We start from the raw sequence: 25,711 nt of genomic DNA on the forward strand, positions 1-25,711 counted from the left end.
TGGCTTAATTCCCAAGGGACTTACCTGTATGGGGTGCCCTGACCCCGAGGGCCGGCAGAGGCTTTTCCCCCTCTGGTGTTCCGTGCGGGGCGATGTTGAAAGCCCGTTGACCCTACTAAAGCGATGCTTTGTGACAACGAAGGGTTGTTTTGCGATACAGCTCGCCACGGTGAACGCGTGGTTGCCCAGCAACGACTACAACCCGAAGCCAATAAGGCCTTCCGTGATTGGTTCTCACCGCGCATAGGCGGGAGGCGGGAGCGGCTCAGTCTGCGATTTGTTGACTGGCGGCGCAGGGCTCTTTCCTGTCAGCTGATTGGCGCCGGGGCGGAGGCGGGAAGGACGGACGGGGAAGGGGTCGCTGTCGCCTGAGGTGAGCGGCCGTGCGGCGGGATGGGGCGCGGCTGTGAGGAGACCGGGCTCCCTTGAGACGGGGGGTGAACCGGCTCTCTGGGGGCCCTTACCTCTTAAACAAGATGAAGGAAACGCTCAGGTGCTTCTGTGTAGGCTGGGGCGCCGCACGCACTCAGCTCCTTAGCGCTCCCTCCCCTCAGCCGCAGAGAGGCAGAAAAATCTTCCCCAGAGCTGAATCTAGAGTAGGGTCAAGGCGGTGGCGGGGTTTCCCTGCGGGGGTGAGCCCGGTGCGCCCAAAAGCGCAGGCCGGAGACAGAAGGTCCCTCCGCGTTCCTGGGGGTCTCGGACCGCTGCCGCTTCTTGCCCGCTTCGGTGTTTTTCTCGGGCAAACTCAGTTCAAAGTAGTGCTCCTTTAAGTGTACACCCCCCTTCACAGTCCCCCTGTGTGACGGGGGGAAAAAGCCTTTTGCTGGGTGCAGTTACATTTTTTGGAAGGAGGGGTAGGGTATAAACCCGTGTTAGCAGCCTGTTTTTGCTAGGAGGATTTCTTTTGCCTGTTGAGATGATGAAGCTGACTCGTGCCATGCACTGGTATTTGCTGCATATGTTTATTCATTAAAAGTGAGATGAGGACACCGGTTAGTGAGATAATTTATCGCAGGGAATCTGCCATTTTAAGATCTGTCTTTTATGTTGTAGATGCAGAAAACCTGTAAGAAAAAAATTGTGTTATTTTTAAAAAAGTATTCATTGTTTAAAGCTGTCTGTGTCTCTTCAGTATTTTTAATTCAATAATTACAAGGTTTTAGGATAATACAGAAACTGGCTTTATTCTATTATTCAGAGGGAATTGCTGGATAGTGCTCAGAGAATATCAAAGTCAGTGACACCTCATTTTCCCCTGAATAATGATTGTATTATTTGTGGAAGAAAACTGGTGTTTTTTAAGCATCTCATTTCTGAAGTCCAGTGTGCAGCTTTAATTTCTCAGTGCTATAAAATGAACAGTTAAAGCTACTGTTGTCAGTATCTTTGTAGTTGCAGTGTGTTGGAGTTCAAGCTAATGGACCTGCTTAATTGTAAAGTTAGCTACTTTCAGTTATTAAATATCTCAAGATACTTTTCTGCCAAGGATTTGACTTCTTATCCCAACAGTATTCAGTCTAAGAGAATCTGAAAGGATGTGCACAGTGGACCATGCTTTTATTTAAATAGCTGGTGTTACTCATCAGATGGTGGCAGGTTGCTCTCGTGTGTAGCAGGGAGTGCGTTTGAACTGACAGTGTGTAGTATGAGTCCCTGTATGCCAGTTCTGGTAATATCCTGAACTGCTCAGCCCCCTTACCAGGATAGCAGTTTCTGTTTGGGTTTTTTTTGGTGCCATATGTTGTTTCAGGCTTTGCCTGGTTGTTAGTGTTGATTTGTTAATACTATTTTTTTATTGCAGTTATAAACCTGAAATAAACTGGAGGAAAAAGTGGCAATGTCCTCTGATGTGTCAGAATATACTATTGGGGGGGTGAAGATCATGTTCCCTTGCAAGGCTTACCCTTCACAACTTGCTATGATGAATGCTGTAAGTAGAAGTTAGATTAACATTGGCTAAACTAATAGCTTATGTTTTCCAATATCTACCAGCATTTAAAAAATGAACACATGAAATTCAGAGCCTCCAGTATCTTGAGAATTGAATTTGTAATGCGACTTACTGTTCTTTGTGCTGTACAATGATATCTGGCCTGTGACTAAGGGAAGTTGAAGTACTTTTTGGATTTGTGAATATTTGTGCTAAGAAGTTATGAGTTACATATGACTGTTTAATTAAATATACTGTAATAGGTATTTTATATAAGTTTGCAAATTCCTTCCATATAAGGAGCAAATGATTTAGTAAAACATCTCCCTTAAGCAGATCATAATATTTCACTCAGATTTTGCTTTTTGGCATTTTTAAAAATGAACGATTACACCTTACATTTAAACATTTCAACATAGTTTTAACCATTTTTAAAGTGTGGGACAATGGGTTTGGTTTTTCCTTGTGGGACAACTGGTTTGTTTGCCTGACAGATGTTTTCGGTGGTTTGGTTCTGTAAGGCTAAAGGAAGTGAGCCAGTCCCATTATATATTCCCATTAGCAGGTAAGTATTTCAGTGTCTCCTGTAAGTGAACCCCCAAGCATGGCTAACGAGGCATGTTCCTCTCGAGGGAAATACATCTAAGGCTACCTGACCTGTTGTTACTATTAAGGGTGATGAGGGGTGGTGATGTGTTTCTGATTTTCATTTATTGTTGGTTTTTTTTACAAGGCAGCAGGTGTCCTGATCTATTTTTAGAAGTAATTTCTAGCTTGGCTGAAGACCTCTGCTTTGCTTGGTTTTCTATTAATTCTGGTTTTGTTATTGTTACTCTCCTTAAAGATTATTAAGGGTTTAAATAGCAGGCAACACTGTTTGTTGGAGAGCCCTACAGGAAGTGGGAAAAGCCTGGCATTACTTTGTTCTGCATTATCATGGCAGCAGTCTCAGTATGGTAAGTTATCTGGGTATCTCTTTGCCCAGTTTTTATTGCCAAAATATGATAAATTTGTTGGTTTTCAGCCTTTAAACGTTCCTGGTTTCAGGAATGTAAGCAGGTCTTTGTCCACCGTTATACATATTGCCTTATTGGCAACATAAACCAGAAATGGCCAGTATGGGTTTCAATATGGTATCATAAGGGAATTATATGGCTGTTGGAACTTTGAAAAAATATAATTATGTATTGTAGTTATGCAGATTGAATTGTAAGAGAGGGGTGTTTTTCATTTTTGTAAGTTGTTCTTTGCGCTGCAGTTTGTCGAAGGGTGATGAATGCTTGTTCAGACTTTGTAGACACAAAGTTTAAAACTGGTACCTAAAGAAAAGCTGTCATCTTGACTGTCTTGAGAGTCTTTTTCTCATGTATAGTCTTGAATAGTGTTCAATGGAAGAAAAATGACTCTGTCCTTCAGAGAAACCACTGCTTACATCGTCATGTGAAAAGGAAGACAGAAAGCCAGAGACCTCACTGCTGTGTCGCTGCACGTGTCACTCCCACTGCAGGAGCAATGAGGCGGCAACAAGTGTGAATCGTAGTGCTTCTTCTATTACTAATTGTGAAACAGGAAGTTCTGTAAAACCTGGAAGCACTCGAACTAACACAGGTAACTTCATACCCAGGCTGCTAAAACTCCTAGAAGTCAAATACGGAGCCAATGATGTCAAATTTTTTTGCTTTGAAGTCGGGGACTTTTTTTTTACTGTCATAATAGCAGATTACTACATGATTCTGCCCTGTGTGGAAATCTGTGTGGAATGATGGTTAATGTGTCTAGGAATGTATAATGCTATCTCCTATATCATGTGTATTTATAGTAAATTCCATTTTTAAAATATTGCCTTTATTTAATGCATTCCTAGTATTGAACATACCTTTTATTTTTCATTACAGAATGTAAGGAAAATGAAACACTAGCTTCAAAATTATCTGCCAAAAAAAGGTTATCGCTATGTGACAATGAGAACGATGATTTTCAAGTAGACAGAAAAAGGATTCGTCCTTTAGAAACTGAGCAGCAGGTGAGCAAAGTTTATTTGCAATAAAATAATCCATGTGTAGCTCAACAAAGCTGTCAAGTAACAATAAACATTTCAGAGAAGGGCTTAGAGAATAGTTGAATCACAGTCATAGTTTCGACTGACAGCTTTTTTCATTTGTATTATCAGTTGTTACAAAGGAGTCCATTGTTGCTCAAAATTGTTCATGATACCGTGTCCTAAGTTACGTTTTGCATATTTAAAAACTTAATATCCTCAAAACTCATTTATACTCCGTTGATCCACACTATTGAGTCAAAGCATAAGATTCTAGAATTGAAAGTGCCCTTGCAGATACATATTAGAAACTCAAATAATGCTGTGCATATATTCAAGTTCTGGTTTATTTTACCCTGTCAAATGCAGCTATTTCTGGTCTACTATGTAGAGTGCAACGTTTCTGTCGTTTTCACCTGTGCCAGTTGCACGACTTAGTACTTGCACTGTAAACAGCTTTTATGTTGCTCTGGAGTATTGCTCAGGTGGTTGCTTTTGTTTAGGTTTTCAGATCAGTATGGCTTGGTTTTATTTCTCGTTTTAGTTATAAAAGTTCTGCTTATATCAATCTAGTATTATAATTCCTATCAGTTTTGTTACAGTGGGGAATTAAAGAAGAAAAGCTCAGCAGTAATTACAGATTTTGTTGTTGTTATTGAGTTTTTTAATTAAGACTTTATAGCTTTTCCCAAACTGTTGTGTGGCTGCCCACCAGGCGCAGGGAAGAACAGGGAGGTCATTTTGCTGACCAATATGGTCGTCTCCAGAAAGAGAGCTAGCAGTAAGAGGGCTGTAGCAACTCAGACAGAGACCCCGGCCCTAACCGTGGCTGTTCAGGTCTCTGGATGCAGGGAGTGCCAGAGCCTGCTACTGCCGGGGGAGGGAGGACAGCATTCCACCTGTGTGAGGTGTGAGCAGGTAGAAGATCTGCTTAGCTTGGTGGCTAAACTTAAGGAGGAGGTTGAGATGCTGAGGAGCATCAGGGAGTGTGAAAGGGAGATCGACTGGTGGAGTAACTCCCTGGCTGGCCAGTTGGAACGTCTCCAGGGAGATACCCCCCAAAAGGGGATGGACCCCCTGCCCTCTCAGACAGAGGGGGGTGGCCCGAGACAGCCCCTGCCCTGTAGCTGTCGCCCAGAGGTAGGAGACCAAAAAGATGATGAGGGTTGGAAGCAAGTTCCGGTTTGGCGTCGTGGGCAGCCCTCCTCCCTTCCTTCCCCACTTCCCAAGGTGTCCCTCCGTAATAGGTTTGAGGCCCTGGATCTTGAAGGACAGGTAGGTGAGGATGTGGTGCAAGGCCCGCATGCAAGGCCACATAGGAAAAAGCGGTCGACTTCACACCTCAAGACTGCCTCTGATAAGAAAGAAAGAAGGGTCATTGTAGTAGGTGATTCCATTCTGAAAGGAACAGAGGGCCAGATATGCAGAGTTGACCCTCATCATAGGGAAGTGTGTAGTCTGCCTGGAGCCTGGATCAGGGATATCACCAGGGCGCTCCTCGGCCTGGTGCACCCAACAGACTACTACCCGCTGCTGGTCTTCCAGACGGGTGAGGGGGAAGCTGCTTCCCGCAGTCTGAGGGGGATGAAGAAGGACTACAGGGCCTTGGGGCAGATGGTGAGAGACTCTGGGGCTCAAGTGATCTTCTCTTCACTCCTTCCATCTTCCATTGATGATGTGGGACTGAATGGGAAAATTCAGTCCATAAACAATTGGCTTCGAGGCTGGTGCTGCAGGCAGGGCTTTGGATTCTTTGATAACAGCTGGTTTTATAGGGCACCAGTCTGGACATTGGCATGTGGGAAAGGTTTATCGCACAGAGGCAAAAGGATGCTGGGGCAAGAATTAGCAGGGCTCATTTGGAGAGCTTTAAACTAGATTCGAAGGGGGATGGGGTTGTAGCTGGGCTTGCCTCAGTGGGACAGCGCTCCGGAATTGATGAAGACTGGGAGGCCTCCTGTAATCCTAGGGTGAAATCGGTGTGCTCAGCTTGCTCCCTGAAATGTCTGTACACCAATGCGCGCAGCATGGGAAATAAGCAGGAGGAGCTAGAAACCTGTGTTAAGTCAGGAGATTATGACCTGGTGGCAATTACAGAGACGTGGTGGGACAGCTCACATGACTGGAATATAGTCATGGAGGGCTATGTCCTTTTCAGGAAAGACAGGCCAGCCAGGCGGGGCGGTGGGGCTGCTCTTTATGTGCGAGAGCAGCTACAATGTGTTGAGTTCTGTCCAGGGACAGATGAGGAGCGAGTTGAGAGTCTGTGGGTGAGAATTAAGGGACAGGCTGGCAGGGGCGATACTGTTGGGGGGGGTCTGTTACAGGCCACCGGATCAGGGTGAGGAGGTTGACGAGGCCTTCTACAGGCAGCTGAGAGCGGCCTCACAGTCACAGGCCGTGGTCGTCGTGGGGGATTTTATCTTCCCTGATGTTTGCTGGAAGGACTACTCGGCAACCCAGCCGCAGTCCAGGAGGTTCCTCCAGTGTATAGATGATAACTTCCTCATGCAAATGGTGGATGAGCCAACCAGGAGAGGTGCGCTGCTGGATCTCATCCTCACTAACAAGGAGGGTCTGATCGAAGCAGTGAAGGTTGAGGGCTGCCTTGGTTGCAGTGACCACGAGATGGTGGAATTCAGGATCTTGTGTGGTGGGGCCAGTAGAATAGCAAGTAGAATTGCAACCCTGGACTTCAGCAGGGCAAACTTTGGCCTCTTCAAGCAATTGCTAGGGGAAATCCCATGGGGTAGGCTGCTTGCAGGTAAAGGGGCCCAAGATAGTTGGTTGACATTCAAGGACTGCTTTTTCCGAGCTCAAGATCAGAGCATCCTGACACGTGGGAAGTCAAGGAAGAGGGTCAGGAGACCTACGTGGCTAAATAGGGAATTGCTGGGTATGCTCAAGTGGAAAAGGAGAGTTTACAGGTCATGGAATGAAGGGCTGGCCACTTGGGAGGAATATAAGGCTGCTGCTAGAGGATGTAGGAAAGCAGCTAGGATGACTAAGGCCTCCTTGGAATTAAAGCTGGCGAGAGGGGTCAAGGACAGCAGAAAGAGCTTTTTCAAATACATGGCAGATAAAACTAACACCAGAGGCAATGTAGGCCCGCTGATGAACGGGACGGGTGCCCTGGTGGCAGAAGATACAGAGATGGCAGAGTTACTGAATGCCTTCTTTGTTTCTGTCTACTCTGCCGGAGGCAGTCCTGAAGAGCCCTGTACCCCTGAGACCTCAGATGAAGACAGGTCAATGGAGCGGTTTGCCTTAGTCAATGAGGAATAGGTTAAAGACCAGTTGAGCAATCTGGACATCCATAAATCCATGGGTCCAGATGGGATGCACCCGCGGGTGCTGAGGGAACTGGCGGAGGTCATTGCTAGACCGCTCTCCATCATCTTTACCAAGTCTTGGGAAACGGGAGGGGTGCCTGATGACTGGAGGAAAGCAAATGTCACTCCTGTCTTCAAAAAGGGCAAGAAGGAGGACCCGGGTAACTATAGACCGGTTAGCCTCACCTCCATTCCTGGGAAAGTGATGGAACACCTCATCCTTGGTGCCATCCTAAGGCATATCAAGGATAAGAGGGTTATGAGGGGCAGTCAACATGGCTTCACCAAGGGGAAGTCATGCTTGACCAATCTCATAGCCTTTTATGAGGAAATAACATGGTGGATGGATGATGGCAGAGCGGTGGATGTGGTCTACCTTGACTTCAGCAAAGCGTTTGACACAGTCTCCCACAGCATCCTCGCAGCTAAATTGAGGAAGTGTGGTCTGGATGATCGGGTAGTGAGGTGGACTGTGAACTGGCTGAAGGAGAGAAGCCGGAGAGTTGTAGTCTATGGGGCGGAGTCTAGTTGGAGGCCTGTATCTAGTGGAGTGCCTCAAGGGTCGGTACTGGGACCAGTATTATTTAATATATTCATCAACGATTTAGATGAGGGAATTGAGTGTACTATCAGCAAGTTTGCTGATGACACTAAGCTCGGAGGAGTGGCCGACACGCCAGAAGGCTGTGCTGCCATTCAGCGAGACCTGGACAGGCTGGAGAGTTGGGCAGGGAGTAACTTGATGAAATATAACAAGGGAAAGTGTAGAGTCCTGCATCTGGGCAGGAACAACCCCAGGTTCCAGTATAGGTTGGGGAACGACCTGTTAGAGAGCAGTGTAGGGGAGAGGGACCTGGGGGTCCTAGTGGACGACAGGGTGACCATGAGCCGACACTGTGCCCTTGTGGCCAAGAAGGCCAATGGCATCCTGGGGTGTATTAGAAGGGGGGTGGTTAGTAGGTCGAGAGAGGTCCTCCTTCCCCTCTACTCTGCCCTGGTGAGACCGCATCTGGAATATTGTGTCCAGTTCTGGGCCCCTCAGTTTAAGAAGGACAGGGACCTGCTGGAGAGAGTCCAGCGCAGGGCAACTAAGATGATTAAGGGAGTGGAGCATCTCCCTTATGAGGAAAGACTGAGGGAGCTGGGTCTCTATAGTTTGGAGAAGAAGAGATTGAGGGGTGACCTTATTAGTGTATATAAATATATAAAGGGGGAGTGTCACGAGGATGGAGCCAGGCTCTTCTCAGTGGCAAACAATGATAGGACAAGGGGCAATGGGTACAAACTGGAACACAAGAGGTTCCACTTAAACTTGAGAAGAAACTCCTTCTCAGTGAGGGTGACGGAACACTGGAACAGGCTGCCCAGGGAGGTTGTGGAGTCTCCTTCTCTGGAGACATTCAAAACCCGCCTGGACACGTTCCTGTGTAACCTTATCTAGGTGTTCCTGCTCCGGCAGGGGGATTGGACTAGATGATCTTTTGAGGTCCCTTCCAATCTGTAACATACTGTGATACTGCGATACAGTGGGGAATTAGAGAAGAAAAGCTCAGCAGTAATTACAGATTTTGTTGTTGTTATTGAGTTTTTAATTAAGACTTTATAGCTTTTCCCAAACTGTTGTGTGGCTTAGATTTAGTTAAACTGTTAAAAAATATTATTGATGCACCGTGTTACTGAAACAGACTCAGTGGAAAACAGTGGAAGGGAAATCGCTGACTGGCAGTGTAAGCACATACTTCTGCCCACTGTGTTTGAACACAGTACATTTTTTTTCCCCAACAGGTTAGAAAACGTCATTGTGTTGCAAAAGGAGTCCAGCTTGTTGATGCTTTAGAAGTTTATAATCAGAGAAAAAATGGAGAGCTGATTGTTCACTCTGAGAAAAGTGCAAAACCCACCAGTTTTTCCCCCAAACCAGTAAGTAATACAGTAATACTTTTTATATCAGGACTGTTAGTTCAAGAGCAGTTTAAAAAAAATCTACTGTAAAGACATTATGCATGAAATACAGCTTTTTAATACAGTTTCAGAAAACACTGTACCTCTGGCTGTGTTACAGCCTAATGGAAAGGTTTCCAAGTATGTAAGTTACTTTAGAGTAATAGTGAACTTTGTCGCTATTGCTGGCAAGAACTGCAGTGGCTTTAGCTCCTGATGGTGCTGTCTAACCAATGTGATTTGCAAGGTGTGAATTATTTCTGTGAAAGTTGTTCGTCTAAACAGTGCATTGAACTCTTTTGCACCATGGCTCTCCAGTAGCACAGAATCTGGCCCAGCAGTTCTGCCTGTGAACTTTCAATATGTGACAGCAATTGTAAAGCAGCTGTAAATCTGTTTGTTATATTTCTATTTATAGTAGATTTATGATATCGTGGAAGAACTTAGAACTAGGACTATAGAAATTCAGTGACATCAGGAGTGTAGATTTTAACTTGCTATTCATTGTTTTGTGGCATATGTAGTAAGTAAAAGACAGCATTTAATATTAATAAATGTGCCTTTAAGCTGGAGAAAGTTTGAGCTGGTCATTACAATATATTGTAACAAAAAAAGAGTAATAAATACTGTACATGATTAAGAAATAATATCCTGTGTGTTAACTGTGATAGAGTTACGTTTTGGGTTTGGGTTTTAATTTTTTTTTATTTTTTTTTTTAAATTACCACTTTCCATAGCAGAAACTAGCTTTTCCAGCTTTCTGCTAAGCATTTTCTGCATTTCTTGGTATTTGAATCTCACTGATTTTACAGAAAAGTTCATTGACGCAAAACCAGTCGAAGAAATCTGAGGCAGTAGAGAGATGTCAGGTGCCAAATTACATTAGTAATGTAGTTCCTGTGACTGTTTATCAAAGGCTGTGACATAGAATAGAATCATAGAATAGAATGATGGGTTTTGTCTATATTAAAATGCAGGAGCATGCCATGTTATCATGAAATTGTATGTTTGATACAAGTAGAAGACAGGAATGAGGTCTGATCTTTGTTTCATCAGTACAGAATATTACTTTCTTCTTTCAAAAGGCAATGAATATTCTCTCTTTCCAATACATATTTCTATTTTTATGTTGCTTTATGGTAATACCCATCTGTAGGTAGCTCATTTCTAAGTACAGGGGGTTTTATGTATATTTGGTAATTTCAGTTTCCACATCTTACAACAGCACTTGGCTCTTTGTATGTCCTACATTAAGTTCTATTTTAATCAGTGTGTGTTTTAACTTCAAGAGCTCTTTTCCAGTATACTACACATTTGTGAAAACAAAGGAAGCCAAAGACACTGGGAGTTAAATCTTTTCTTGAAAAAAGTAAATCTGTGTTCTAGGTCATTTGATGGGAATTAAATTTTCCCAGTTTTGGAAGGCTCCGTAGATTTTTTGAGTAGGATTTGAAATGCTTTGTGCCACTGAACTTCAATTGCTGGTTTGAAGTACAAAGGCCAGCAGAGTGTGCTGTTGATTTTCAAATCAAAGAGACCTTTCTTCCTTCATTGTAAAATTTGCCTTGGTACTTTGGTGTGGGTATCTGAAAAACTTTCTAGAAAATTCATGTAGTGAACTGAAAACTTTGATATAGATCAACTAACTGTTATAAAATATTGAACCATATCCTGATTTTCTGAGAAAACTCTTTAATTTTTGTAACAGTACCTGTGCTGTATCTGTGTTATAATGTGTTCTCCATGGGTCTGAGTTTGCAGTATGGTATACTATTCAAAGTTCAAATACTATGCTGTTTAGTACTTCTTTTAGAGAGAAGTAACCTGAGAAGACATAAAAGAAGAAATTATTATTAAGAATGAAATAAGGTATTATTTACCTGCAGTGAACCTCAGCAGACTGAGAGCTAAAACAATTGTCAAGAAACAACTGCAGAAAGTAAGGCCCTATTTAACATTAGTAGTTCTGTGGCTTAACTACATTAAGACATGAACGGCATCACAACATAGGCTGGTAGGTTATAGTGTAGCTTATGAAACAAAGTCAGGTAAGGTGATGTTTAGCACTTACCATAATGGACTATATATTTAGGATGATACAATAATGCAATAAAAATATTTTCTTAATCAATGAAATAATCCTGATTTGTATAGCTTATGTTTTACTGTAGTCAATCCTGTGCTTAAAGCAAATTTAGTTTCTTGTCAAGCCCTTTTTTATTGACCAGGAGAGAGAATGGGTTGGTTATAAGAGCATGAGAGTCACTTCTAGTGCTGCTACATCAGATGAACACTTGTAGAGCCCAGTGGGTGAGGATCTTCTGCCTGAGGCGACTGACTGTTTTCAGTTGCTTTCAGTCCACAGCCTGGGAATCTATTTTTGTCCTTCTGCTGTTAATCCTTGCAAGAGAGGGCAGTTCCAGTGTGAGTTTAGATGGGAAATTATACTCTTAAGGTACTCTCTTGATTAATTCTGTCAAAGCATGCGGTCTGAGAAACTGGGGCAGCTGGGTTAAGGAATCCCCATTTATACCAGGTAAAAAAAGTAAACAGTAAATGGAGAGTAGTGTAACAAACACTTGGGGTATCAAAAAACAGCTGTGAAAAGAATCTGTCTTAATGTGCTAGCCCATTGCAGTTTAACATATTGCTTACAACCTTCACAATGGAGTTTGAGTGACTTCTGTTACACATTCCAGGAGACTGGCAGCCTGTTACAATCAGGGTCTGGACTTCAGAATAGGCTAATTTACCACGATGGGATGAAGAAAGTTGTGGATTTGTATTACATGCTCTCACCTGACACCGTATCTGATCCTTTTTCTGCTGACTGACATTTTGAATGAGCTCTTTGAAGCAAGTTCCAGCTTAATTAAAACGTTTGCTTGCTTAGCAGTGATCTGTGAAAGCCTGTGATAAATATTGAACTGGGTTCACCTGCTGGTTACTGTGAGAGGATAAACAGCTGCTTTGTGTACTTTAATCAAGAGGCTGCAGCACCAGCAGAATACTGTGCTTTCTGAGAGCTTATAAAGGAATAGCTGAAAAGCTCTGGTAATGTCACTGCTGATATCTTACTAGATTGTGCTTGTGTGATATTTCACACAAGAGGTATTCACTGCTGTATCATTCAGATGGCTTTGTAACCAGGAAATGTAGATGAAGATATGAAGAACTCCTCTTACCTCTTTGTGTTTCAAAGATCATAGCCTCAGTGTTTGTTTAGCTCTATTTTACACGTAGGACAGGTTGGTGGACTTGATGATTCCTTTTTAAATCAGACTTCCACGTTTTTGCCATATAAATATTGATGTGACAGGCTGTTTTATCTAGCCCCTGACAGAAGTAAAAACAAGTTAGATTAGCCTAAGGTCCATACAGTCTGGTGTCTGATCTCTTTAACAGCATCTGTTACTGGGTGTTTCTGATTAAACTGCAGAAAGCAGAGAAGTATCTCCCCCCCCCCGCCTCTCAACTGAAAATCTATATCCCAAATACAAACAGCTGAAAATATGTTTAGTTCTGAAGCCAGAGGGTGTTATAAAGTAGTTTTTTGTTGTCTTAATGCTTTTATATTTTACATATTTATACTTGGCTCCCCACTCCCCATTCTTCCCTAATAAATGGAAACTTTGTCTAATTTTATTATAATTTAACCCGCATCTCTTTGTTGTGTCTCTAAAAATTTGTACTTTAAGAGGCAACACTGCTATGGAAACTGCCATATTGGAGTTACCACTTTGTTCAGCTGGAGACTATTTTCTTTCCTTTTGCTGTAGTAATGGGAGAATAACACCACATTAGATTTTGGTGTGTGATATTAACAGTAAATTCTTTTTGTAGACATATAGATTTAAGACAGTTTGGTTTCAGTAAAATTTAAAGATGGCCACACCATTTTCTAAAGCATAAAAATGCAATTTGACACGTTTGAATAATGTGCAAATAGCAGGAAGAACTCAACTTTTAAACTGTTTTAACCAGTTTCTTCAAATTTTTCTTCATTATAAAGCACCTTCTAAAAAGGTTTTATTTATTTATTTACATATGTTTGGCTAATGGTGTTTGTGGCTTTCAGATGTTTATTTATACTCTTGTGAGTTACTATAAATGAGCCTGATTTTACAACTTTTGCTGTGTTGATTTTTTTTGAAATAAAATTTGCTTTTCAAAGCAAAAGGTAACATTTGAAAACTGGAACATGGGCTAAGGTGCTGCTTAAAGCTAGTACTACACCAATTTCACACCCTTTAAGAAAAACTTTAAAGGCCACCTGTAAAACACTGTCATTTAGAAGCCTTACACATAAGAATACTTAATTCTTTTAATAAAAATGAAATACATGTGGGGGTTTTTTATTTGTTTTTTTTTTTAAACCCATCGTAGAAGAGCTTTCAGTTCATGTTTATGTATGTATTTATTTGAACTGCATTTTCCTTTTGTTAGAAATACTTTTGCAAAATAGCTGCCTGATTGGTCCTAATAATTTTCTGTTACTTTTATTTGGCAAACTAAATGTCAGGCTGAGCAATAGCAGTGGTGTATTAGAGGTATGGTATTATGTTGGAATTCTGTGTATTTCTTTTAACTTTGAAAACACAGTCTGACTTGATTTAAAAGATGAGCATGTTCTTAAAGGCCCTACACAGTAACTGCTTCAGTTATATTAATTGTTAGCATGCTAGCAGTGTTTTCATTATTTCAAAGAGCAAAATAGAATGTAGGTAGAATTATCAAGGTACAATTTGCATTGCGATTTTCTGTGTGAGTGCAAACACAGTTGGGAAGTGCCACATATGTAACATATACCGTATGTCAGCTGTTTCCTGCTTCGCTGTTGACAAGAGCCCCATTCATAACTCTTCTTTTTATCCTTTCAGTGAATAAGTAATTATTCAATATAGAAGGCAGGATATTTGGAACTGGCTATTTAATGTGGCAGCACACAGTAATGAAATCTGCTGTTACTGGCAACCTGAGAGGCAAATGTAACCATTCCAGCATGGGTGTAACTTTATCTGCTTTGAGGGCCTGTTTACTTGGCACATCAGTGAACCTTTTATCCCAGTGAGTGACAGCTCCAGAAGGGTTACATTTACATGCGTTCTATCATGTATTGTAATATTTAATGGCAGACAAGGCTGAGAGAGACTAAGGGTAATACGAACTTGCTTTTCCTCAGAGTGGAGGCTAAAAGACAGCTTGATCTCCAGAGTTGTGGTGTAACACACAGCATGATTTGGCATTTGTTTATAATGGATAATCTTACTGATTACAATTAAAAGGGGAGGGAGGAGTGTTTGAGTGGGCAACTACATATTGTTACTTGCACTGTCACCTGAAAATGAAATAAAAACTCTTTTACACTAGAATAATTCATTATTTTTTATGGGATGTGTGTGGACATGGTTACTCATGAGTTACTTCTTTTCTGCTAGTCTTTTCACACTGATTATTACAATTGCATCACAGCCTTTCTAGTACTTTACATTATGAGAGAGAGCGCTTCTCAGGAAGAAAAAAATTACTTTTAACAAATATTTTACAGGATTAGGTTCTGTTTAGAATGATTCCCTATGTGTCTTTAACTCTCATACTTACTAGATGACCTTTGACATAATGGCATGGAAAACATGTTTCTAATAGAGACTGTATGACATAGTCTGTTTTATCTACAGATTTCATTAAACTGTCTAGATTTCTTCTGTTTGCTTTAAGGTAAAAATGTTCTCAGTATTTTAATTTGGGTGTCTGGTCCGAAGGTTGTCTTCACTGAAGATGCTGGACACTTCTTGTTCTGTAACAGAAGTGTCCTTATGGTGAAGCTCAAGTACAGGAAGTTTGTTTGCTTCTGTACATACTTAACTGGAATAATAACTCTTTCTGCAGTTGGGTTATGATGAAGTTGTATCTAGTGACTGTGAGAAGTTTTTAAAGATTTTTCTGGCATGAGGACATGGTGTCTATGCTTTAGCATTTGTAAACTTTCTGCAGTTTGATAGGCCACCTTGGTGATTTAACTGACTGACTTAAACTATCCTAGAGGGCATTTATCATGTTCATCTTACGGTGGGATTTTGTTAATCTTTTTTTTGTCTTGGGTTGCAGTCTTCTGGCCCTTGCACTGAGTGTTCCTGTTCTTCTGGAAAAGAAACTGATAAAGATGCTAGTAACAGGAAGAAGAAAGGAAATGGAGATCAGCCTTTCATTCCCAAAATATTTTTTGGAACACGAACACACAAGCAAATATCCCAGATCACCAGAGAGTTGAAGAGAACAGCGTATTCCAGTGTCCCCATGACAATTCTTTCTAGCCGGGATTATACTTGTATTCATCCAACGGTATCTAATAGTGGTAGTAACAGGAATGAAATGTGTGTAGAGTTGCTGGAAGGAAAACATGTGAGTAATTTCATTTGACAAAATGAACACTTCAAACATGCTAAAATATAGTTGAACAGTTGGAATGAGTAACGTTGTTTACTTCTTTGTTGCTTAAATACTGTTAGAAAATGTGATGCACAGTATCACTACTGAAAAAAATTATGCAGATAAGAATAGTATTTGTGACTGGTTAATGTTCTTAACAAGGCTTAAATTGTCTTTGCTTTTATAGATGAAGAAGAAGGAAGTGTCCTCTATTTTAGGAACATGAATTTGCCTGTTTTCTGTCTTGACATGATGTGTTTGTCATTAGTGCCTGGCATAAAAAAGTAGCTGTTAGGAATGTGTCTAGAAAATGAAGTCACATGCACATAACAATTTTGGGGATTTAATCTTACTTGATTCTCATTAGTATTTTGTAACCATGGACTATGCCTTCTTTGCCTTTAGGGCAAGTCCTGTCTTTACTACCATGGTGTTCATAAACTCAGTGAACACCATGCACTACAGTCTGCACACAGAGTGTATCAGGCTTGGGACATTGAAGATCTAGTGAGCCTGGGAAAGAAGCTTCGTGCCTGTGCATATTTTGCAGCCAGAGAACTCATGGTGGGCGCAGATATTGTATTTTGTCCCTATAATTATCTTCTGGACCCACAGATACGGGAGAGTGTAAGTATATTTGTAAGGAAGAGATTGCAATAACTGAACTTAAAGTGAAGTTAAAGCCATAACAGCCAACTGAAATCTGTTTTATATCCAAAATATTATCTACAAAATAACTCCTGGGTTAAGGTATTTTTCCTCTCTCTCTCATTTTCATTTTTTTCCCCAGAATAGGCATTTCTGTATTCCAAGGAATGCTTTCACTGGTCCCATACTCTGTCTGATCAGTTTGAGGCTTGTTGGTTTTTGTTTTTTTTAATCAATAGAAGATAAATCCTTGCAAACTTCCCAGTTGTTTGGTTTATGGAGAGTGTGGTAGGTTCAGATTATATTAATCCAGACTTTTTTAACAGCATCCTGTTAGTTGCTCTTTCTCCTTAATGTCTTTCACTTTGTTTTACTAGATTATAATTTTCCTTTTAGATGGAAATTAACCTAAAAGGCCAAGTAGTCATATTAGATGAAGCCCATAATATTGAGGACTGTGCTCGAGAATCAGTGAGCTTCGGTGTTACAGAAAGTCAACTAAAAGCTGCTCGAGAAGAGCTAGACTTCATGGTCAACAGCAACATCAGACAGAAGGATCATGAACCCCTACAGGCTGTGTGCTGCTCTCTGACAAAGTAAGGCAACTCTTTCTAATTCCATTACATCAATTAGCGGTTTTTAAAATTACAGTTAGATTCCTTTTGCTGATGCAATTTACTGGTTGCTATTTTGCATCTTAGGTACGCTTCAAACTGTAGAGTCACCCAGTTTTTGTTCATTTGAGGGATTTGGAGGGTTTTGATATAGTTAAAAAACACATTCATCTTATTCAAAGACAGACATTGGAATCCTGTTTGGAAAGTGTGTTTGCTCTTGAATGATTCACTGACCTTTATGGGGGTTACTGGCCTAACTTAGGAAGTTCTGTATGAAAACTTTACTTGAGATAAATAATTTTTCTCTTTCACATGTTTCTGTTAGCTTACACAACAAATAGTAACAGCATTATTTTGTCAATGCATTTCGTAGTTTACATTTATAAAATGGTTTCAGAGCCTCTGGCAGGAGGTGTTTGGAGCAGGCTGGAATCTGTTCTTGGAACCAGATTGGTATCTATTTGGAATGGGTTCTTCATAGGTGAAAGTGAATTTATCAGTTAGGCCGTTTGTTTTCCCTGTGAAACAACATGAACAAAGATGAAAAGGTCTGAAAAACTGAGGTACATGCAAATTCTCAGAAAAGACTGAAGTCTGTAAAGAATTCAGGTAGCAACCTCTTTGAACAAAGCATGCACGATCTTTCCCTTTTGAATTTCTGATTATTCTCATGAAAAAGTTGTCCACACAAGGTTACTGGTCATTCCTGGACTGTATCAGTAGAATGTGGTTTTAAGCATTTGCTTTTGTACTGAAATTGAAACCAAGCATATGCTGAATCTCTTAGTGCCTGTCTTGTTGGAACACAAGGATAGAGGAGTCCAGTGGATGGAGAAATATGGATGGTTGAGGGAGTGGTTTTGAAAGCAGGAGTTGATCAGTAAGGCAGAAAGAAGCTCAAAAATCAGATGTTCTCCTTTTTGTTTCTTTCTGCATCCATAGAGGAAAAGGTAGTAAGAGTGGAGAAAAAAAAGGTAACCTTCAGAAACTATGGAAATAGAATAGGAAGCAGAAGACCTGAGCAGAAGTTAACGATCATGAGACAGGATGCAACAAAAGCAAATGGGTTTGAGTCAGAAGCTCAGGAAAGAGGGCAAGAAATAAGGGGTGAAGGCAAAAGTCTTATGGATGAGTGGGAACATGAGGAAGTTGAAACAAAATCAGAAGAGTTTATCACCACTCAAGAATTAGGGATTTAGCTCTATAGCCCTTAATTTTTGAATTTTTCATGTGAGGGATCCAGGGACTGAAGGAGTTCAGAAACACTGCTAATGAAACCTGGAGCAGCAAACTCAGCAGAATAAAAGTGAATAATGATACAAGTGGCTTTGAAGTGAACTGAACTCTGGTTAAGTGCATGTCAAGATTGTCATTTTGTTGCACTAGTGGCTGATGAAATAGACTTCAGTGTACAGTACAGCAAGTCTCCATTCTGAGAGTTAATGTTTATGTGTCACAGAAGCTGATTCTCCTACCTTAGATATTTAAAATGCTAGATTTTAGTAAAAGATAAGAATAGTGTGGCTGGAGATTTGGCCGCCCTAAGCTTTTTAACCTTATCAGAAAAATCTAAGGATGATTGTCATGGCAAATTTTCCAATAGCATGGAAAGCAGAAGACTGGGTGTAAATAGCCATTGATTGGTAAAATGCAGGGTGAGGTGGCTTTGCCAAATGCATGGGTAATTAGAAAAACCTTATTTCAGTTACAAAGATCCTGGATCTTCATTCCAGAAAGCACTTAAGCATGGGCTTAGTGCCACAAAGGTGCTAAAATGACTATTCTGAGGAATTTGAAGGTATACCATTGGAGATATACTGTCAAGCTTTTCTGATGAGATGCAGATTTACCAGGACAAATTACGTTGTTCAGTGGAGTGGGCTGTGTCAGCAATGGGAGGTTTTGGTAAGGGGAGAAGGAGCAAATACACTTTCTTGAATTGAAGGCATGTTTGTAACATTTGTCATATCTTTTCCTGAAAATACTGCATACTTCACTTCAAACCCATAGATATCTTTCTGGGAATCAAGTTCAATTTTATTCATATTTACTGCTGTATTCTAAAAATAAATTAAGAGCTATTTCAAGTAAATGCTTTGACATTAGATTTAATTGGATGGAAATTATTCTAGGATTTGCTTTTTTTTTGTGATATTTTAGTATTAGGAAAGTTACTGTGTTAAGTTTGTGTTTGCATTTATAGTGTGACCATTTCAAAAGTATGTGATGGTTTTTGAAGTTCATAACAGGTAGACAGAAGTTTTATATCTGCAGACATGTTTTATCCATTGTAAATCTCTGTCATTTCTGTCACAGTGGCAGTTTTCTAATTTTAGTTCCAGGTCTTTCTGATCCTGTGTTTGAGGAAATGGGGCAGAGTATTACACTGGTGAAGTCCTGCCTGTGTTAGTGATCATCATAGCTTAATACGAAAAAGCAAATTATAGCCAAAGAAGTGATTGTTCTGGTAGTATTTATGGGGGTTTGTTTGCATTTAACCTGGCAAAAGGAAAGGTTTGGGGTTTTTTTAATTGTCCCATTGATCAGATTATTTGCAGAGGCATGACAGGAAATCTGGCACTGAAACAGTCACTGAGCCTTGTTGCTTTTGTTGATAATAAAAAACTGTTTTTACAGGTAAATACTTTGAAGTGTTGTAGAAATGACAGCTGTCTTTCTGATGCCTCCTGCTGGTTGATGAAACGGACAGCTTCGACATTTCCTGACAAGGAGGAAGCCTGCCTGCTCTCTAGACAGAGAGAAGGTCTCATTATACTGCAGGGATGATAGAGGACACATTCAGTTAGAAAAGATTTTAGCTGTGCCACAGATTAGGTGATCTACATGTTTAGATCAGGTTTTCAGAAAGTCCTGTCACGTTTTGAATTGTACATACAGTTGTAATTCTGCTTATTTTTCGAATTGTAGCAGTTGCAAATACCTGCAGATGGACCTGCACTTTTTATTGTCCCATGGTGAACTAGCATCAGCTACAGTAAAAATGAGTGCCTTGAAAAGTACAGCAGAAATCTTTCCTAAATGAGCCTGACATGTTATATTGTATATTTTAATCCTCTTTCTTTATTGTAAAGATATTATGTGATGACAAAATAGAATGCTATAGGGACAAATTTTCTTCTTGCCTTCAATGAGCTGCATCATGAGCAGTTCCCTAAAAGTTAGTTCAACAGTGACAGAAACATATAAAAAGGAGGTTCTCTGTACTTAGATGTAGTAAAATATTCACCACCAGCATCATAGAAGTCTGGTGCAATTTTTTGAGGTTTGGTTTGTATGTGTAAAATGTCTCTAAATATCTAAAAGTAATGCTGAAGTTATTTCTGGTTTCTCTTTCTTTTTACAGCTGGTTAAAGGAGAGCTCTAGTCAACTGGTAGAAAGAGGGTATGAAACCGCTTTTAAGGTTTGGAGCGGAAAAGAGATGCTCAGCATTTTGCACAAAATGGGGATAACTGATACTACTTTTCCCATTTTACAGGTAATATTGTATGCTGTATAACTGAGTACCAGAGTGCACAATATCGATGTTGTTAAACATCTTAAAATGTAAATGAGTTTAAATGCTAACAGGTCTTTTAATTTATTGCAATACTAAAAAGCTGTGTGAAGAGGATGCCTGATGAAAACCATGAGTTGAGCTACTGGGATTTGTGGAGAATCAATGTTTTAAAGGATATAGCTGATAATGTGCAATTATTTAAATTGCAGCATTGAGTCAGTAATAGTTTTACCTATTTTGTCCATCTACATTTTTCTTGACTGTTGAAAAGTATTTACTCTATTTTCAATTTTATCCCTCCTTTCTGTATAAGCCAAGCACTTTAAAGACATTGTTACTTTTCCCTTCCAATTCTGTCTTCAGTCTGGGTGTTTTAGGTGAACTTTTGAAGCAGTGTGCTGGAACTCTTCTATCTGTATTAGCTTTGTTTTTGAGAAGGTACTTAGAATGTTGTTAATGTGGAATTTGTTTGCCTCTCATAGAAACATTTAGCTGCTGTCCTGGAAAAAGAAGAAATAATATCGATGTTCGGTAAAGAGGAAGTGGTTGAGATACCAGTTGTGAGCCCTGCCACTCAGATGGTGCTGAAGGGGTTATTCATGGTTCTCCTGTATCTTTTTAAAGATAAGAGCAGGTCAGTTCAAGTCCGTAGCCTGAGCAGTGTGGTGGTGCTGAATTCAGCTGCTTTGACAAAACACCTCTTTTGTTTATGAACCCCTCAGTTATGGTGTCTGCCTTCTGAGCTGCTTCTGGATTACACCTTATTTTAAAATATTAATTATTATAAAGTTTCACCATTTTTTTTAGAAAGTATAAAATTTTTTTTTATACTTAATTGTAAATGCCTTGTAGCAACACAGATTGTGCTTTGTATGAGCTTAATGCTTACACTTTCAATTCTTTCTTGTAGGATTTTTTCATGTTATTGTGTCTCTGTAGGTTTGCAGATGACTACAGAGTTGCTTTGCAACAAACTTACACCTGGATGAATGAAAACCCACTTGATGCTTCAGATACAAGTGCCTTCTTTGCACGGCCCAGGCGTAAAAAGAATTTGCGGCAGAAAACTGTAGTCCACATGCTTAATTTTTGGTGCTTGAATCCTGCTGTGGTAAGCTGGGTGTGACGTAAAAGACCTTTAGTAATTTTAGTCATAACAAATGTATATAAGTTTTTAGAAAAACAGTGCAATCCCTTTAAATTCCTCCTTTTCTTTCTCCATCCTAGGCTTTTTCCGACTTAAATGATGTGAGAACGATTGTTCTGACATCTGGTACACTCTCTCCAATGGATTCCTTTTCTTCAGAGCTTGGTGTGAAGTTTTCTATTCAGTTGGAGGCAAATCACATTATTCGGAACTCACAGGTAAACTTTTGCATTGTGGTTCCCTCTTCTGAGATGTAATGATGGCCATTGGATGAGAAATAGCGACTGTTCATAACAAACACATTCTGTAAGTGTAAAAAGGAATGTACAGAACTATTGCTTGGATTAATGCAATTATATAATACATTTTCAAATGGAAAAAGGGGCAGTTTTAAACGTGTTCCTGGAAAAGTTGAAGTTGTGCTATATTGATAAACAGCCGTCTTATCGGTTATTCCACTTCTAAGTGCTGGAATTAATTTGTTTAGAAATCTAATATTGTATTTCAATATTTCCCCTCACACTTAATATTTCATTAGTTAACCTCAAGTAATTTAATACAGTTTGTGCTGTGTATTTTAGAATTAACTTTTTAAATATGAACTACACCAGGTTTGGATTGGCACCATTGGAGTGGGCCCTAATGGTCGGAAGTTGTGTGGCACGTTCCAGCATACAGAGACCTTTGAGTTCCAGGATGAGGTGGGAGCACTTCTGCTTTCAGTGTGTCAAACAGTAGCGCAAGGAATTTTGTGCTTTTTGCAATCCTATAAGGTAAGGAAATCTTAATTTCTATTCCTCCTTTGAAACCACACACATTTTGCTTGAAAATGTACTGTGTAATCTCTTGCTTTATGCATCAGCATATATAAATGTTTATAAAATAAATGTAATAACACATTGTGATGACATTATATTGTCAGGTCTTGAATTTCCTATAGGCTGGTATACAAGTTTGTTTTAATGAAAACGTGTGTTTATATTTGTTTTCAGCAGGTGTCTGTATCTTAGTGAATGGGTACAATTTCTTCAGTTTTACGAAACAAGACAGATTGATCTGCAGGGGTTTTTTAATTGCTTTCCTGAATGTTTTGAAACTGGAAACTTTGAAACTTTCCTGAATGTTTTGAAATCCCCCGACCTAATCTTTGTGATGCACATCAGGAAAGGAAAATCTTTGTGTATAACTCAGCAGCAAGACTGCCTTGACATGTTCTCTGTGTGCTACTTGAATGCTGTATTCATCCAGTTAATTTCTTATTTCCTTGTTTTTTGTTCCATTTCACTTCATTGGAGATTCTGGTGTATTTTTCTTGAGTCAGGGGAATTGCTCACTGACATTGTCTGAAAGGAATCAAATTTCTCAATTTCAAATTATGTCATATCTAATTTCACTGACAACAGGTATCTAAGTGTGGTTAATCTGTACCTCACACTGGTTCTGCTTTCTTCTCTCAGTTCTTTCTTAGTGTTATTTATGGTCAGTTCTGAGGAACAGGAATATAAACCTGCAGTATAATTCCGTAATTCATACCCATTTGTCTTGTAATGCTTGCAAGAGTGTGACTTTTTTCATTTGGAACCATCGTTTATGATTTAAAAAAATCCTCTCAATAAAGAAAACAAAAACCTCTAAAAAAAACCCCAAACTCACAAAATCCTACCAAATGAACAACCCCCCCCAGCGAATAACAGATTCAACCATCTCCCTCATCTCAAAGGTTCCTTAAGAGGAAAATAAGAAAAATTTAAAAAAGAGAAAGAAATAATTGATGAGGCTACTGATGAGGCTGCAAAGTGATGGGTTTTTCTTTACTGGGTGTCTATAAAGAATTACAGTTATCGATGCAATTACTGACAGTGACCATTAGGTGACCATGTTAGACCAGGTAATGTACAGTCACTGGTAAAGCAGGTTACTGACTATAAATTTACTTAACCTGGCTCAAGACGCTGACTTACATGCATAGTTAATGATCTGAAAAGAAATTTTGCATTCAATTTATTGAAGAATTGAAACAGGAGTATTGTCATTATTCTTTTTACTCCAGTGTATGATGTTGAACAGTATGTGATGGTTGATCTTAGGTATCCAGACCTAACAAATATTTATGAAAGTTTTATATGAGAATAGTAATCTGAATTGAAAGCATAGAGAGAATTTGTAATGACATTTAATAAGGAAGGAAAGAGATTGCTGGACAGCTCTTGTATCCTCCCCCTCTCACTGCCCTTATGTTTCACTGAAAGGTCATCTAGCTAAACACAGTGAGTGGTCTTTTTTCTTTGTGGGAGCACTTCCATGGTCCTAGCAAAAATATTGATAAATATAAATTGCAGACAATTGAAAGATGATATTTTTAAATCACATTGCCAATATTTTTCTACTGATGCCCTTTTTCATTCCACTTTTACTATTCTGGATCGGGTTGCCTGTAAGTCTGAGATTAATATGTTGAAAACACAGAATAATGTAAGCATAAGCATATTAGTACAGGGAAAACAAGGTGTTTTTCTTTTGTCATCGTACAGAATATGGCTTACCTGCACATTTACATTTCAAACCTGATTTTCAGAGATTTTTGTGTGGAGGTTGCTCTATCTCTAAAAAACCCCACAGCTTTTAAAGAAATTATTAAAGGCTTTTGTGATCTGAATATACATGTCACATACATCACTAAATTAACCATTATGAGTTAAGCAGATTTTTTGAGGGTTTTATGAATTGGAGTTTCAACTTCAGATTAAGTGAAAAATAAAGTTTCTACATGTCTGGAAGGCTGATGGCAATGCTCTGAATGTTGAGTACTGTCTATGCAGATGATGTGATGGAGCTTGAATTTAGGCATGTACACTGGATGTCAGTTTGGTTGCACTTACAGATGTGTTTTCAAGTGCAACATTCTCTTCCAGTTTTAAGAATGAGAAGCCCTGCTTCTTGGATGGCTCTGCCTGGTTCAGTACCTCACTTTCAGCACTCATCCTGCCCATTCTTTCTTACCTGTTTGCCTGAAAACCTCTTTGATAGTTATCCCAAATTCTTTTGTTTGTAAATAAAGTTAGTTTTATTTTTCTGGAAAGCCCATTATTAATGTAATTCAGCTAGTAAATTGTATGTTACTTTCAAGGGTTTAGATGCAAGGAGATGTTAAGAACAGAAATAGCACTTTTGTTCATTTCTGTTCACTTTGAATTTTGTTCACTTCAATAAAATATAGCTAAATGTTCTTTTTCATTGTAGAAATGGTAAATCACCACTTTTTTGCCTCAGTCTATGGAAACAAAAAAAGTGGAGGGTCTAACCTCTGCCACAGGTAGCAGAAGTTGAGAAGCCTGCCTGAGGCAGTTTATGATGACTGATGTTGGGACCCTAAATCAAGCACCAGGCAGTGTTCTCCTTTTGCTTGTCCTGTTAGGGAGAGCTTCACTACACAATGTTGAAAATAAATTTCTGGTAGAAATAGAACAAATAATATAATTTAAACTTCCCAGTCTGGAATTTAAGGAGCTTTTATGAGTAGTATTTGTTTCTCTATTTTTTTTTTCTGGAATTTCAGGTTGCTTTTTATGCATGAAAGTAATGCTCTACCAATACTTAGTGAAAGTGATGACTGACTCCTGTATTCATGTTAGAGCTGGAGAAACAAACTCTGGCAGAAATTTAGTCATTTTTTTCAGGCTTCTGAAATGTATAATAGAAAAACTCTCTCATACTCACCTAGAAGATGTCAAAGTACTAGAAAGTTTCCACGTACAAATAGAGGGCAAGTTAAATTTCTAAATGTCACTACGTTAACCTAATCATAAAATGAAAAAACTGGCTCCTGCTCATAGAACATTGGAGATGGATGCTATAAATGTCAGCAGGGTCTGTTGCTGTAGCAGCTGGTGTTTCAGTCACATACTCCTTCCAGTGCTAATGCGTGCAGAAAGCATCCATTAATGGCTTGGATTTTTCCCTGTTAGTGCTTCTTTAGGTAGATTATTTCCTGGGAGATTCTAGATTTCTTTGAAGAAGCTGTCCCCTGCCAGGAAGAGGTAGTAGTCACTTGTCTATGTTTTGCTCTGGAGTGCCCCTTACAGCAAGGTATTTATAATCTGTAGAATGTTAT

At 39.7% G+C, this 25,711-nt stretch overlaps 1 protein-coding gene across 5 annotated transcripts in view; it reads left to right on the forward strand.

Moving 5' to 3' along the window:
• Window positions 1-184: 184 nt before the first annotated feature.
• The window catches only part of BRIP1 (BRCA1 interacting helicase 1), a 119,606-nt gene continuing 94,079 nt past the window's right edge, over window positions 185-25,711 (forward strand). Inside the window, exons 1-14 of one of the 5 annotated variants that reach the window (XM_061368415.1) lie at window positions 185-373; window positions 1,802-1,930; window positions 2,775-2,886; window positions 3,347-3,538; window positions 3,826-3,953; window positions 9,086-9,220; window positions 15,350-15,643; window positions 16,076-16,297; window positions 16,715-16,914; window positions 20,300-20,432; window positions 20,936-21,087; window positions 21,393-21,564; window positions 21,681-21,818; window positions 22,212-22,373. In XM_061368415.1, the coding sequence (XP_061224399.1) occupies window positions 1,838-1,930; window positions 2,775-2,886; window positions 3,347-3,538; window positions 3,826-3,953; window positions 9,086-9,220; window positions 15,350-15,643; window positions 16,076-16,297; window positions 16,715-16,914; window positions 20,300-20,432; window positions 20,936-21,087; window positions 21,393-21,564; window positions 21,681-21,818; window positions 22,212-22,373 (2,133 nt within the window). In that variant the 5' untranslated portion in view covers window positions 185-373; window positions 1,802-1,837. Of the gene's footprint in view, window positions 374-897; window positions 993-1,801; window positions 1,931-2,774; window positions 2,887-3,346; window positions 3,539-3,825; window positions 3,954-9,085; window positions 9,221-15,349; window positions 15,644-16,075; window positions 16,298-16,714; window positions 16,915-20,299; window positions 20,433-20,935; window positions 21,088-21,392; window positions 21,565-21,680; window positions 21,819-22,211; window positions 22,374-25,711 lie in introns of those variants that run through there. The other 4 variants (XM_061368432.1, XM_061368440.1, XM_061368450.1 and 1 more) reach the window with 4 other exon arrangements.

This window comes from Neopsephotus bourkii, unplaced genomic scaffold, assembly GCF_033783945.1.
Source record: "Neopsephotus bourkii isolate Nb327-2 ecotype Australia unplaced genomic scaffold, CSIRO-AGI_Nbou_v1 NB_140, whole genome shotgun sequence".
NCBI classification, from domain to species: Eukaryota; Metazoa; Chordata; class Aves; order Psittaciformes; family Psittacidae; genus Neopsephotus; species Neopsephotus bourkii.